At 40.2% G+C, this 15,474-nt stretch overlaps 1 protein-coding gene across 2 annotated transcripts; it reads left to right on the forward strand.

The window, feature by feature from the left end:
* Positions 1 to 713: 713 nt before the first annotated feature.
* On the forward strand, positions 714 to 11,979 carry lamp2 (lysosomal-associated membrane protein 2). Of its 2 annotated transcripts, none has more exons than XM_085428513.1 (9): positions 714 to 872; positions 3,666 to 3,778; positions 5,459 to 5,669; positions 5,762 to 5,923; positions 6,013 to 6,413; positions 6,515 to 6,625; positions 6,962 to 7,016; positions 7,103 to 7,270; positions 10,801 to 11,979. In XM_085428513.1, the coding sequence occupies exons 1-9, from the start codon at positions 833 to 835 to the stop codon at positions 10,941 to 10,943; spliced, it is 1,404 nt and encodes a 467-aa protein (XP_085284639.1). In that variant the 5' UTR covers positions 714 to 832; the 3' UTR covers positions 10,944 to 11,979. The 2 variants fall into 2 exon arrangements, with proteins under 2 accessions (XP_085284639.1, XP_085284647.1); XM_085428521.1 differs by lacking the exon at positions 10,801 to 11,979 and adding an exon at positions 8,341 to 10,589.
* Positions 11,980 to 15,474: the final 3,495 nt, after the last annotated feature.

Genomic DNA, 15,474 nt, shown 5'->3' on the forward strand with positions numbered 1-15,474 from the left:
ATTGACTGTAGATAGTTTTAAGCCTCCAGGTTGTTTAGTCCTGCACTAGTCCAATTTGCTCAAATCTTTGTCAAAGGTCATTGCTCACCATGTCGAGATATGCCAACTTTTCAGCTAACAGGTCTTTGAGAATTGGAATGTCGTTTTTGGTTTAAAAATCCAATTTTATATTTTTTTATAGATCCAGCTAAAGACACGAAAACAAATGATATGCATTTTTTGACAGGCTGCTAATAACAAGCTGCCTAAAGACAGTTTGAAATTGGTTCTTTTCTAAGTTGTCATGTTTATCCCTCGAGTTAGGTCCCTTTTTATGCTTGAACAATTAATAAGTCAGTGTTAAGTGGCTTAACAAAATGTCCAAATAAAAACTCTGAAAGATCTTCAGAAAGCCTGGAAAACTATTACTCAAGACCACTTCTGAAAACTTCCAAAATGTAAAGAAATGCAGGTTAGCTCAAAACGTTTGCACAGCAGCGTATTTCTCGTGAAAGTTCACTTTCGTTAACTGAGAAGCCGAGTCCGGCATAAAGGGAGGTATCTAGTCACCCTAATTATAATAGTATGAAATCATTGGTGAAGATTTTATGAGGCGCTATTAAACACTTAGGTTCGTGTGAGCTTTAAAACGCACACGGGCCAATAATTAGTCCATCAACGAGATTTAGGTGTGGGCCTGGCTCCACACCTCTTATAGGGCTGGCACGTCAGCGTCTGTCATATGACTGTCATTTCCTGGTATCGTCGGTGGTAGCTGCAGCCAAACACCACTGACTGAGCGTCTCCGTCGGTTGTTTTCTCTCCAGCGGCTGACCCTGCAAACGGCCCAGCCATGATGTCTCGCTGCCTTTTCTTTTTTGTGTTTGGAATCGGTAAGTGTCTTCAAAATAGCTTAACTTTAAAGAAGGGGGCTGGGGGGGAAAATCGCTCACTGTTTCTGAGAAGTGGCGTGATTAAACTTCTGGGACGCGCCGGGCCTGTCGCTTCAGGGCTAAATCTTACTGCTGTTCTGGAAAGGAAAATTGCAGAGTATAAACGTAGTTGAAGATGTGTTCAACTGCACTGACACAAACGTGTTTGCTTAGAGTGAGTATAAAGTACAGGCCTTAAGCGGTTCAGTCGTGATGGTTAGCCGTCGTAGCTTCATGGCTAATTGTTACATACGTCAACACTAAACTGAAACGCAGCCAAGCGGTCGCATGTAGCTTTCAGATTTACACATATATAGCTGCTTTATTACCAGGGGGGAAAAAACAAAAAACGGCAACAAAAAACTCAAAAATAAAAAGTAGCTATTTCCGAGTTAATTTTGCAGCTAATGTTTTGGACAACAATTGCTAGCGTCTGATGGCTTGGTGATTAGATAACACCAGGTTTAGAAGCGAAAGTTCCAGTTAATCATGAAGCCTAAACCCGTCGGAGTCCTATCCTCTGCTAAATAATACTGGCCTAAAACAGATCAAGGTTACAAGAGCAGAAATGAATAGAAAGTGCGACATTAAACGAGCCGTGGGTCCGATAGTTAGCATTAGCTTTTTGACAGTTTGCTGGAAATTGGCACGTGACCGTGAAGCTGAAACGATTTACCGTAGCGCTAAAGTGTAGCATAAAAAACTAAGCAAATGCAGAGTAGAACTACAGATCTGGATTATTGAAGAGTCTTTGATTTTACAGACGCTTATTTGATTAAGTGACGATAACTTCTAATTACTGGGCTTAGCTGGATAGATCGCTGTTTGTCTAATAGTTTTTCTGGAAAGTTCTCATCTATTGCAGGCTGATACGAAAATATGCCACCTTATCGGGCCCTGTTGCAACTATGCTGTGTACCTTTTTACTCTGATAATAAAGGGGGTATTTCAGTGCCCTGAAATTTGTTAAGGTATAGCTGAGATTGTATATCTGCCTGTAAGAGATTTCATGAACACTTGTGTGTCTTGTGGACTCTATAGGTTTATCACATTACCTGCAGACCTGAGATGATGAGAGCATGCGGTTAAAACCACAGCTGGCGTATAACTGGACTTCGGCCTTTGTTTAATTGCACGCACATTTTTGTGGTCCGGAGTATCTTGAACATTTAAGTCTGTATTTGTAGTTGTGTGGGAGGAGTTTGGTTTTTCATTAATTCACCATAAAATGATTTCAAATGACTGTAAACCAGTAATGTGTTCACAAAGCAACTCTTAAGTTGTCAGTGTAGACAGCACACTGGTTCATCTCTTGAGTCGGGTGACTTGTTTGTCATGCTTGGATGATTCATAGGTCAGTGTCAGTTGGTTTCACAAAGGACAAGCATTTCTCTGAAAATGGTCCGCTTTAAGAACTGGATTAAACATGAATGACATGTCCAAAGAGAAACTTTGAAATACTTTTATAAAACTTGGAGAAATATTACTCAAGGCCACTATATTGTGTGTTTTTGAAAAGGCCAGGACTGGAAACTGAGACCTTTGGACACAATAATGCTGACACTCCTTTGCACTGGAGTCGCATGATTTGGGGGGGGGGGGGTTAAAAATCTAGGTTGGAGTTAAATTTTTATGTGCTTCCGAAGGTTCCTGGCTACCCTGCAATAATAGCTGTTGGCATTTAAATATTAAAGAAAAATTGTTTGCTTTAACAGATACTAAACTGGAACATCTTTTAGAAAGGAAAACTCAGTTTAACTGATGGGTGACGCAGAACAAGTTTAAGCAAGTCTCAATTCAAATGTTGTTTTGTTTTTTTGTTTTTTTAAGGGGGGGATCATGTCATGTGATAAGCTGCTGATAGGTTTTCAGCCCTCAATAATAGGATGTGTTAAACCTAAAGCTTGGTGGCCTAAGCTACTGTGACTAAAAATTGGCTGCTTCTAAGGGTGACTATTATTATTATTATTATTATTATTATTATTATTATTATTTACGGTTTGCCATGATTAGGCTTGCGTTAGTAACATCTGTTGCTGTACATCTGTCATGAGTTTAACCTCCTTCAGAGAAGGCTGTAATGAAGGCAGGACCTACTATAGGTGTTCTCTCCAGCAGGATGACAAAATGAGGTTGGACAGGATGAACGACTTACTTAGAAAACGTCTTATCTGAGATCCCAGCCTTGATAAGAAAGTTATGTTTACATGACCTGCATAAAACAACATGGTGATTTTGTAGTCCATCTTATCAGTGTTGTAGTTCCACCACAGCAGACATACATGATCAACATTAATCATTAAATTATGAAATTGTTATAGTGTGTGCTCCATGGCGCTCTTACACATTTGCTTTACTTTTATTGCAATGTGCTTTGCTTTATATTTTTTTTTTGGTCATTTTCCATGAGCTACAGCTTTCTGCTTCCTGAACACATGACCAGTCACATGAAAGTGACAACACACTTGGTATTGGACTTTTTTTTTTTTTCTGTTTGTTTGTGTGTGTGTGTGTGGTGTGTGGTTTTTTTTTGTTTTGTTTTTTTTTTTAAATTAGGGTGGATTGGTGTGGCTTTTGTGAGACCCTGTGAGTGATGTCATCTTCATAACTTTGCCCACTTGTTGGTCTGCAGGGACTGACTCCATCCCCCTCATCGACCTTTTAAAGCATAAAATGTCACAATTAATGATTCTTATGAGTAAGAATTGTATGTACAGAAGAAAAAAATACTAAGTATGCTCCTTTTCTTTCCAGTGTTCCAGCTATCACATGGCATTGAGTTCAATGTCACAAAAGATGGAAAGTTATGCCTCTATGCCAATCTGGAGCTCACATTCTCGGTCACCTATGAAGATCTTGACAACCAGGTAGGTGTTTTTGTCTTAGCGATGTGAATCACGATTCTTAAGTCTACAGCAGTCCATATAAATACTGTGCTGACGTGTGATAGCAGCTTGGCTCTTATCAGACCACTTTAGCTGTGACAGTGTTTTTGTTCCAGTCATGTGAAGAGGAAATGAGGGGTTCCCTGAAAAAACACATTTTTTGCTATTCAGTATTTTAGTTGGTGTTTTCCTGGTGGATATCCTGCTCTTGCAGTGTTGTCTTGTGAGGTGTTGTTTAAGTAATCTCTTAAAGTTAATTTTTGTTTCTTTTAAACCCCACAATCTGATCTGTTTATCAAAATGCTACTTTTTAAACACAGTTTTCATATCTTAGTGGGGACATCTAATTGACATGATGCTTTCCCTAGCTGCTTACCCTAACCATAAAAAGGATGCCTAATCTTAACCCTTAGGTTAAAGTTAGGTTTAGGACAATTGTAACCCTGACACTAAAACCCTATTGAGTTTCAAATGCCTTCAACCTTGTTGGGACAGTCATTTTGTCCCCATAAGTATAGTAACATTCCAATTTCCGGTCCCCACAAAGATAAGTAAACATGGTACGCACACTTTTTTTTTAATTAAAAAGACAAGCTATAATAAAACAGATCCCCACAAATGTTTTTTTTTTTTAAACTTGTACTTTTTCCTACATTTGTCAACATCAGTCCATTAAAATGCCTCTAAAGACTGTAATCAACATGAGGAGGGGAGAGACCCTGTTTGCAAATCAAGAAGCATTTACAAACTCTGTGCTGTTCGGGCTTGTCAGGGCAGGTGAAATTTAAATGAATTTCCACTGCTCTTGAAGCCTGCAAGATGAAGGATGGGTGCTAGTCATGTTGCTAGTCTTGATTTAACCAATGTTAAACTGCTATCACAAACTCCTGTCAAGTGTTAATAGACTAGGCTACTGTTGGCTAGTAGCTGCAAGTGTTAAATAAGCTTCATGTCTAAGCTCTATGAACACACGACAGAACTGGTTCCTTAATTTTGACTTGTGGTTTTCAGAATCTGCTTTTGTGCTGATCATTGGCATTGACTGTATGTTTTACTTGTATTTGTGTTTTTAAAAAGGGGAAAAAATATGGACATGTTGGCATAATTTAAAATCTAAAGCTGATTGGAGGTGGTCGGTAATCACGGACTGAAAATTAGAAGCTTTCTTGTTTTGCTCATAGATTGTATAGAAGATGGATGCAGCTTCTGAATCTAAAAAGTGAAGCCCTAGCAGAAATGCCTTGACACAGCTTTCTCTTTAATGACCAGCAGGGGGTGCCTCCTGGTTGAAGACATGTCCTTTGCTCAGTGACATCAAGAAATGCTTTCATGATAACTTCATGGTTTCTAACACTAATGTCATGTGATTGAAGTTTATTTTGGTAATTGGTCACAAAAGGCTAGTCAATGACCGAACCCTGGAGAATGACTATTCAGCCTAGCTTGTGACTGTGACAGCACTCAACTTGAGGATTCACAATAGCCATTCTGATTACCTGCATCCATCTTATACTGTCTGAGCTTACCCCTTGCTTGATTAGCTGTGGATCCATTTTGTTATTAATTTGAAATGTATTCTGTTTTGCCCATCTTACAAGTTAAATGTTAAACTTGTCAAGTGTGTCAGATTAAGTTCCTATGATCATTTACACTGTCTTTCAGACTCAGACAGCTGTGTTTGCTTTAACTGATGACGCCAATTCAACTAAAAGTACATGTGATGCCAAGAACTCAAGGCTGATGCTTAATTTTGGAGAGGGTCACGCTTTCAGTATAACCTTCTCCAAGATTGAAGAAGTTTACGAGGTGGACGTAGTCACCTTTACCTACAATCTCGGCGACCCTGTCCACTTCCCTAACTCTAAATCAAAAGGTAACGTCTACATCTCTTGATGTGTATTTATTTTTTAAAAAAAACTTGGCGATAGATCTTGCTGACTTTTTGGACTTTTCTGGATTTGTTAGAACCTACTGTGGCAAGAGGGCTTCTTGACATTAAAAACATAGGCATGGATACCTGCTACTCGTGCAAAAGTGAGGACCTGATCGAAAGTGGTGACGTCAACATGACGCTGTGGGATGTGCAAATACAGGCTTTTATCAGTGATGGCAACAAGAGTTCTGAAAGTAAGTACGCGACCTGTGACGCAGCTCATCCTGGCTGTAGCGTTTTGTACATTTCTGTTAACGTGTTCTTCTGTTTTCTCCTCGCACAGTAAGCTCCTGTCCTGCAGATGAACCCATCTCAAGTACAACTGCTGGTCCAAATACCACTACTACTGCTGCCCCTAATGCCACAACTACAACTGTCCCTACCACCGCCCCCAACACAACCACACTTGCCCCCAACACAACCACACTTGCCCCCAACACAACCACACTTGCCCCCAACACAACCACACTTGCCCCCAACACAACCACACTTGCCCCCAACACAACCACACTTGCCCCCAACACAACCACACTTGCCCCCAACACAACAACTATGCCTGTCCCTACTACCACCCCAGTACCCACTCTCCCTGTACCCACTACTGGGAACTACAGCATCAGGACTGAAAATGGCACAGTCTGTCTGCTGGCCAACTTTGGCCTGCGCATTGGTATTAAGGGCGAGGTAGGTTTCATATACTCACATTTGTAACCCCCCCCCCCCCTTGACAGATAATTTATCATTTGTTGATTTTGCTTCTGTTCTGTCTGGCTTAAAATTTACAGGAAATGAATTTGGATCCCAATATGGCCAATGTCTCTGGATCATGTCATGTCAACAGCAGTGAGCTTACTTTGGCATCTAAAAAAATGACTATCAGGTTTACCTTTACCAATGTAAGTCCTCAGAGGTAAAATCATTTATCTATGTGGTAAATAATGTTGCCAAACTTACCAAGGGTCACACTGCACATACTTAGCCATTTTACTGTCCTTAACATGACAACTCCACTTCCAGGAAAACAAAAAAGTAAAAGGTGGTTATGTAACCTTGTATTATGAGTATTTACTTCAGACAGGAGGTATGAGAACCTAAAGTTATACAACTCATTAATTAAAGAGGAAAAATGCTTTTAAAATGCTTTTTATTTTAAATCTCCGTGTCAGTGACGGGTAATGCCGTTGACTTAAACGAAGTCTTCAGTTTCCCGTTTTGTTTCTAAACTTTTACAGGACACAAAGAAATTCCGCCTGCATGATCTGAACATCAGTGTCAGCACGAGCTCTGGTAACTAAACGATTCTCGTATAATCACATACACCAGGCAATGCACTGAGAAGAAGGCAAACTATGTGCTGTCTTTCTTCCTTGAAGGTAATTTTTCTGTGGAGAACTCAAGCCTCAATCTGTGGGAGGCATCCATCGGCAGCTCCTACATGTGTAACAAGGAGCAGACTTTCAACATCACCGACGCACTCTCCATCCACACCTTCAGCCTGCATGTGCAGCCCTTCGGAGTGAACAAAGGTGTTTTCAGTACAGGTAGGTTATTTTTGAAATCTCCTAGTGTACAGACAGTGGCTCTGATCATGATCAGAATAAGGCAAGAATTTTTTTTTTTTTAAATGGATTTATCAGTGCTGGTTAACAGGTTATTATTTAGGGAAGACATTAAAAAAAGAAATTCTATTTGGTGTTGAAAACTGTTCAGTAATCATCCTCTCCCAAACCAGGCTCACACAACTGTGCATAGTTGTGGATCTGTGACATGCTAGTTTTACCTGTTAGAGTTTGGACCCAGACCTCAATTTCATAAGATTAGTGACTTTAAAACAAAAGTTGTCTTGCATAATTTAAAAAAAAAAAAAAAGGGGCAGCCTCTGTAAGGTTCTCTTCATAGTGCTGACAAATCTCCCGTGCAGTGCTTTTCTTTTGGTGCATTGCACTTTTGTTGCTGATAAAATGTTTGAGGTAATGTAATTGCTGGAAGACTTATCATATCCAATCTAAGAGAAACACAGCACCTTTAGACACAGTTGTGTTATCCTGTTAATTTATCACTCATTGTTGCACATGTTTGCTGCTGATTAGCCATTGCTGCTCTCTTCATTGTAACAGAATGACTTATGTTTTATAGTTGATGGTTAATGTGTGCACTGGCTAGGTTAACATCTGTGTGACTGCATTGAAATTCCAGATGGAGGAGGTAAAGCTCTGTGCTGTTGCAAATCAATATCGGTTCTTTTTGAGAACTACAGGCATGCTAGCACTTTAAATATCAGGTTGCCCCAGAGTTTTATACATGCAAGCAGTTTACTGACATCACTGAAGGAAGCTGTGCTTTTTATTGCCTTTGTAGTCTTAAATTAAAGCACTAAACATCATGAAAATGAGGTCTGGTTCATCCACCTAATTACTTCATAAACATCTGCAATAACATCTGTCATTAAGTCTTGAGTTGAAAGAGATGAGATTTTGGTGTCGTGTGCTCGAAAAACAAACTACAGATAATCTGACCTGTTGTCCTGCTGCGTCACATGTCTGTCTCACAATGTTTGTTAAATCACAAACGCACTGTTCTACCTGCTGACTGACTCTCTCTTTATCTGCAGCCCATGAATGTTCAGTGGACGACCCAAACATCTTAGTCCCAATCATTGTTGGCGCTGCTCTGGCTGGCTTGATTCTCATTGTAGTGATTGCTTACGTGATTGGTCGAAGAAAGACTTACGTTGGATATCAGACTCTTTAAATTCATATTGCAGTCGATCTTGTGATGTTATGGGGGTTCCCAAGCCTGGTCCTTTAACTTCATGGTCTCACATTCAGGAGTTGGTCTAAAACTAAATCTACAGTTTTGTGAAATGGCATCAGTGTGGAGGGGACTCAAAATTTACTGTCTGATCATTGAGGTGTAAAGTTTTGGTTTTCATAAAGATGCAGGATTTTCTCTCAAGGACCAGACTTGTTTACCCCCCCCAAGTGTTTGTGGTGTCTTTTTGTTTTCCTCATGTTTTTGTTTTCACCTGAATGTCTTTTCTGTTTTTGTTTTTTTTTTTTATTGGTTAATGGGCAAGTGCAAGATCTATCAAGCATTTGTTCAAATTGGATATCTGGTCATGCAAAGTCTACCTTTTCATAAACGAAGCCCCCTGAACGTCTTCCACATTTCTAGCACAAGATGTGATCATGTAATTGGTTTCTGTAGGATCCTGCACTCGCTCAGCAGACATTCCCCTTTTTGTTTTTGTCTTTAAAACATTTGTTTTCTTGTTTAACCCCCATTGAGAATTTGTGGAAATCAATTGAAAACCTCAATGTCACAGCAGCTTTCCCCCCCCCCCCCCCCTCCCTGGAAGTTCATTAACACAGATGAATGTCTGCTCCTTTTAAAAGGCTGTAGATGAATATGCCTTAGTCCATGTTTGCCCCTGTAGAGCAGGAGAAACATAAGATATTTGTCCTGGTTATGGCATTGAACATATAAAAGCACACATGGCGCTAATTACTTTAACAATGGCTCGCCAACAGATTATTGTGATGAAGCCATCATTAAATTTGCACATGCTCTGTTCAAACCGGAAGTTGTGTGGGGCAGTTTTCTCTCTTCCTCACTCAGAAGACATTTTGGCATTGTGTTTAGAAAAGGGATCGTACTATTGTGTAGATATTCGCTTTCAGCACAGATGATTCTGAAATGGGGATATTTGCATGTAAATGCACTTAAACACTCTTTATATTTTTCTTACGTTGACTCTGCTGTCACATGATCTCACCTGTGTAAAATTCTGGGCTTTGGCCTGAGCTCTACAGGTGGCTGCTGCTGGATCAGTGGGTGTTAAAGCCCCTGAAAACTTTGGGTTCAGAGCTCTGCATCTTTAGATATGTCACGAAACGGAGTAGGAATGACGACAAATGGTGCAGGAATGGTTTGACGTGTTGCACAATTCTCGTGCATCTCTCTAGCTCACAACTTGACACGTTCATATCATGTTTGGTTAATCTGTGTGCTACAACTCTTAAAGTCAGTCCAGTTTTCCAAATGCCAAACTGTTTGTTAGGTTTCAGCTTACCTGTCTCTTTAAGACCTCAGGCTGTAGTTTAATCCGATTATTCTAATAAATGTGCAAACAACCACACAACTGCCAGGATAACTTTAATTGGTGTGCTGAAATTAGTGATAACTTGACATTAAATGGATTTTTAAAGAGGCTGAAAGTAAGTTTTCAGGACCTTTCGAATCAGGGAGTTGGATCAGAGTAGCAGTCGGGTATTGCAGGCCACAGAATGTGTTCTTTGTAATGACAGGCAGGCTGTGTGACACGACAGTAGCTGTATGTTAATTCAAGCAGAGTACTGTTTATTGTTCATTTGGTCGCAGCCACAAATCATTACTTTTTTATTTCCCAAGATGCTTGTGAAATTCTGCTTTTTCCAGGTCACTGTATATGCGTATAGTTAATGGCACTTAAGAGCTTTGACTTTTGCTTGTGATTGTTGCAGTTTGTATTTCAGCTTTGTACAAGTTGCCTTGATGATGATGATGGTTTTGCAGCATTAAGAGTTTTAATTAGACACTTGTCAAATCATCTAACAAGCTTTGCTCAATAACTTTGTCCTGTGCATTCAGTAACTCACTGCTTACTCGCTGCGTGATGTTTGGCTGCTTAATTTCCCTCCACTCGTGGAGGAGACGTGTGTGTGTGTGTGTGTGTGTGTGTGTGTGTGTGTGTGTGCACACACACACACAAAGGGAATCTGTGCTGCAAGACAATCTCAGTTGTTGTGTGTTATGTGGATGCAACTGATTTCCTCTGCATTCTCTCATGCTGTTAGCTATAATAAATTGGATTTCAAATTGTGTCAACTGAGCTTTTTAGTGTTTTCTACAGAAATAAAAGAATGTGCTGTTGAACCACTTGAGTAAATGTTTATGCTTTTAATACCTGGGAGATTTACGTGTCAGACCACTTCTATCTTTCGGCTGTCCTTTCAGTAACCATATGTTATGTTTATGTCCTATGTTAAGCCTGTGAGACATTCACCTCTCTGCTCTCTTCACTCCTGTTTAGCTGAGGAATGCCTGGCTGATGGGGAGAGCTTCCTTGTTCCCATAGCTGTCGGAGTTGCCCTGCTTGTTCTCATTCTTATTGTTCTGCTGGCCTACTTCATCGGAAGAAGGAGAAGCATGGCCACCGGCTATCAGTCTTTCTAATTTCTCATTTAGAGCTTTCAGCTATACAAAGGATAGTTGCTGCCTTTGACTAATTGTGGGGGAAAACTATCATTGTGTTTATGTAGTGTTGATAGGTGTTCAGATTCTCTTCTTGCTGAGAGCCAAATTGACGCTGTTCTGTCTGTAAATTTGAAGCTACAGTTTAGCCTCGCGTAAAGACTGGAAACGCTGAGACTGCATCTTTAGATTTAACTGAAGTCTGTGCCAGCAGCTCAAAAGATCACTTAAGCTGGTTTTCTACACGATTCCTACCCTGAACTCGGCCGCACTTCGGCTGATGCAGAGACTGCCAGCTCCTTAGAATAAAGGCTGTGATGTTGATCTAATGTAACCATGAGTGCCATGTAAACCAGGCAGTACAGTAGTGCCACCATTTCTTGCAGAAAATGTTTTTTAAATTAAATGTTTAAGATGCACAAATTAAGCAGAATGAATAAATCTGAACTAATTTCTTGGCTGGTGGTGGTTAGATTCAGAAATCGTTTGTTTGTTCTCTTCATGGCAACAAACAACTTGTACATATTAAAATCCACAGGTTGTATTAACGGTCTTTTCAGATTAACCTGTTAATGAGCAGACTTTAAAGATGCTGACATGACCAGTTTCTAGTGTTTATGCTAAGCTGTGCTTACCAGCTTTGTATAAGAGCGGCATCAATTGGATTTGGCAAAAAGGCGTTTTTGTGTATCTTCCAAACCTCCATCACTTACTTTAATAACTATTACACTGACTCAAATCCTTGTGTTGACGTATTTATCCCCACCACCACCAAAATCAACACTACTGTAATGTTGCTGATTGCTGTTTCCTCTTCTCACTGCTTCCTGCTGCATTTCTAACCCAAACTTCCTCTTGAGTGTTTTTCCTCCTAAAGCACTAACCTGTCCTTTCTGTGTCTCTCTTTCTGTCAGCTGAAGAGTGCTTCCTGGATTCTGATTTGAGCTTTTTGGTGCCCATCGCAGTTGGCGTGGCACTCAGCTTCCTAATCATCCTTGTGCTTATCTCTTACCTGATTGGTCGGAGGAAGAGTCGCACTGGCTACCAGTCCGTATAATTCAACCCCGCTGCGTCTTCTGCCCCTTACAGCTCTTTAAAAAAAAAAACAAAAAAAAAACCACCTTCCCAGCACTCTCCTGCCCAGATTTATGCTCTCTTCAGTTTCCCATGAGACAGCGTCTTAAAAAAATAAAATAACCTTTCAGCTTATTTCGCAAACCCCCTTTCAAATTTATCCCCTCCGTTTTGCTTTATTGCCAGTGACTGAATAGAGTACCAAAACATTTATGATCGATATTGCATCGTTTGATTATAGATTGCATGTTTTAAAAGTTAAATTTATGGCTGCGATTAGCCTTCCACTTCCTCCTCCCTTCCCTCCGCCACCCCAGAGAGGCTTTTTGCTCTCGGTTTCTGTGCTGTATAATAGTATATGTGTAAATTACTCTTGTATAGAATGAATGACACTGATTTTTGATGACATGAATGTACAAGCAAGCTAATAGAGCCACTGTCATTAATTTCCCAGACATTCATATTTTTCCACTGAGTCTCTAATTGTATTACGCTCCATGTAACATGAACCTCTTTTTGATGCACACACTTGGTCACTTGTAGCTCAATTAAAGGGACGATAACAGGACACTTAACCAGCATTGGGACCACCTTTGTTTAGTTGTTTTGTTTTTTCTGGTTTAATGTTGTTTCTCACTCACGGTAGGAGATTTATATTTTCCTGAAATGAACATTTGTTTACACATGAGTACTTGGTGAGTTAATCATGGTGGTGTCCCCTCGTAACCCTGTGATATTTGAAAAAGCTCAAACGCAGTAGACTCAGGCTTACACCGATCACCCGGATCAAACCGCATACTACCCCGTCCATGTCATAGTACACTAACGACAGGTGAAGTTCAGGTGTGAAGACGACGTTTCCTCGAGTCGCACCGTTTCGTTCATGTGATTCTGAGCGTCCGGTCACTCCCCGACAGTTTCGTGCCTTTCTGTTGTGCACCTCTCGAGTTGCTTGCTTGAAGCTTGTCTCCATCTGATGAAGAATGTGATGTGATGAGCTTGTTTGACACAAGTGGGGAACAAATTAAATAAAGTTTGGTTCTTGTTTTGTATCATTGTCATTTATTTATTTTTTTCTTAACTGTTTCTACTTCGCTTTACTTGTCAAGTTGCAGACTTAGCTAGAAAAACTCATCTCCTGACTGCTGTCCTATTGATGCTTAAAGCAGGGTCCCTTTAAAGTCTTTGGTGATAACCTGCTTTAAAAAAAATCTTCAGTGATAATGTTGTTCTACTTTATGCTCTGATGGTTTTAACATTTTATCAGCTGACTTTGCAAACCCTCTGGATGGATTGGTAGTCCACATTTTATGATAATCAAACCATTTAGTTCAAAACTCTTAAAAGATGGATGTGAAACCAGATCATGTTGTATTTGTTAGCCTGACAGCATCCTCAGAATACTTCAGGTGAAGCACTCTACCTAGGTTAATATTAAATTAGAGGAGCATTTCATAAACATCAGGCCTCTAAATGTTTGGGGAGTTGGGGTTTTTTTGTTTGTTTTTTTTCCATCGTAATCATGCAAAACTAAATGTTTCAGAAAATGTTCACACAACGTTGCCAAACATTACCACCTCCTGTCAGTTACTCCCTTTAGGGATCGCCACCACGGATCACCTGAGCATCTTCCACCTCTGTCACACCAACCCTCTGCATGTCCTCCTCCACTACATCCATGAATCTTCTCTGTGGTCGTTCGTTTCCTCCTAGCTGGTCGCTCCATCTTTAACCCCCTTTATCCAATATATCTACTGTTCCTCCTCTGCACACATCCAAACCATCTCAGCTTTGTTCTCTAAATTTGTCTCAGAGTCACTCACCCTGCGCTTTCCTTCATCTTCAGCTCGGCCTCCTGTCATTTTGGCCGTACCGCCATCACCAAACCATGCATCAGAGCTGGTCTCGCTACTCTTCTGTCATGAATCAGCCCTGATATTCTTCAGCCTGGTTGCACTCTATTCACCTCTCTCATGCACTGCCCATTGCTTTGGATGGTTTACCTCAAGTATTTCAAATACTTCACTACCTCTACTCTTTGCAGCTTCACTGTTACACCTGTCTCCCTCGTATTCACACATGTATTCTGTCTTGCTTCCACTGACCTTCATTCCTCCATCTCTCCAAGCTCTTTCACCTGCTGCCTTCTCTCCCTACAGACCACAATGTCATCTGCAAACATCATAGTCCACAGAGACTCATGCCTGACCTCATCAGTCAACCTGTCTACCACCATGGCTTCATGGTCAGGATTCATTTAACCTCAGACACACTGAACACCTAATGGGTCTCCACCCAACCTGTGCTTAAGGTCACATTTGTCAGTGGGTTGTAATTTTGCTTAGTTTAGTTTCTTGTCAACCGGTGACAAGAAAACGTGTTACTCTACTTTTAGTACTTAAGAAATTAAAATAACCTGTGAACCTGATGAGCTGCTACTCTAATACTCACCTCTAATGCAGGGATATCAAAGTCATTTTATACCGTGGGCCACATACGACCCACTTTCATTTTAAGTGGGCCAGAACAGCAAAACACTCCTTTCTGTCAGGTTAAGATGTTTACCTTCAAATGTAATCCCTGAGATATCTTAACACACAAAAAAGAAATGCAAATCATCTCTGCTGCTAAGAAATAAATGTGTGAAATTGCTCATTCACCGGACTGTCCTGTCATAAAATAGAACGTTTTTGTTTGGTTTTTTTTAACAGACAGAAAAATGTTTATTTTTTCAGAAAAACTGGAAATTTTCTTTCCTTTAATTGATCATCTTTTAGTTAATTACTTTGGTGTAGTAAGGGTGGAGGCCTTTATCATTTAGAAATGTTATAAAATTTAAAATGTTTTATAATGCTATAGAAAGCCATCTAGTGGGCTTGATTGGCATTCTTGCTGGGCCTTTTCTGGCCCCTGGGCCTTATGTTTGACACCACTGCTCTAACGCAATCTGTTAATTTTCATTTTCATTTCATAAGGTTGTTTGGAGGATGTTTTCCCACCTTAATATCATTGTGGGAATGTTTCATAAAAGATTAGAGTATAATCTGGTACTCCAAGCCATGCTCAACATGCTGCAGGGAGAATGTCTTAGTTTAACTTTTAACGTTTCAGGAACATTATATAAAGAAAAAAAAATCTACCCTCTCTGTGTTCTTTGAATAATTAATTAAAACATGTGCTCGATAACATCATTAGAACTTGTAGGTGACTATTGCCAGTGTCGTAGGAACTTTCCCTACAAGCTCAAGAGTTTTGTGACTAAACTGCATTCAAAGGTTAACGGGCGTAAACATTTACACTGCTGAACGATCAAATGGCCTAAACTGTGCATTTGACTTTGATTGGCTACCTGCTTTTTATGACCTGTAACAAGCACGCACAGCCGTGACTCTCATGCCAGCTACTGACATGAAAACAAGTTGACCCTGGAGTTGCACAA

Source organism: Rhamphochromis longiceps, linkage group LG2 (genome assembly GCF_057381845.1).
Source record: "Rhamphochromis longiceps isolate RC_006_pf linkage group LG2, R_longiceps_female_GT1.1, whole genome shotgun sequence".
Taxonomy (NCBI): domain Eukaryota; kingdom Metazoa; phylum Chordata; class Actinopteri; order Cichliformes; family Cichlidae; genus Rhamphochromis; species Rhamphochromis longiceps.

What these genes read in the sequence shown, in the direction of transcription:
- lamp2 (XM_085428513.1), top strand. Translation starts at nt 833, where the DNA reads ATGATGTCTCGCTGCCTTTTCTTTTTTGTGTTTGGAATCG. An exon ending in GCATTGGTATTAAGGGCGAG is followed by an intron (nt 6,414 to 6,514) that starts GTAGGTTTCATA and finishes TAAAATTTACAG; the next exon opens with GAAATGAATTTGGATCCCAA. An exon ending in TCAGGTTTACCTTTACCAAT is followed by an intron (nt 6,626 to 6,961) that starts GTAAGTCCTCAG and finishes AAACTTTTACAG; the next exon opens with GACACAAAGAAATTCCGCCT.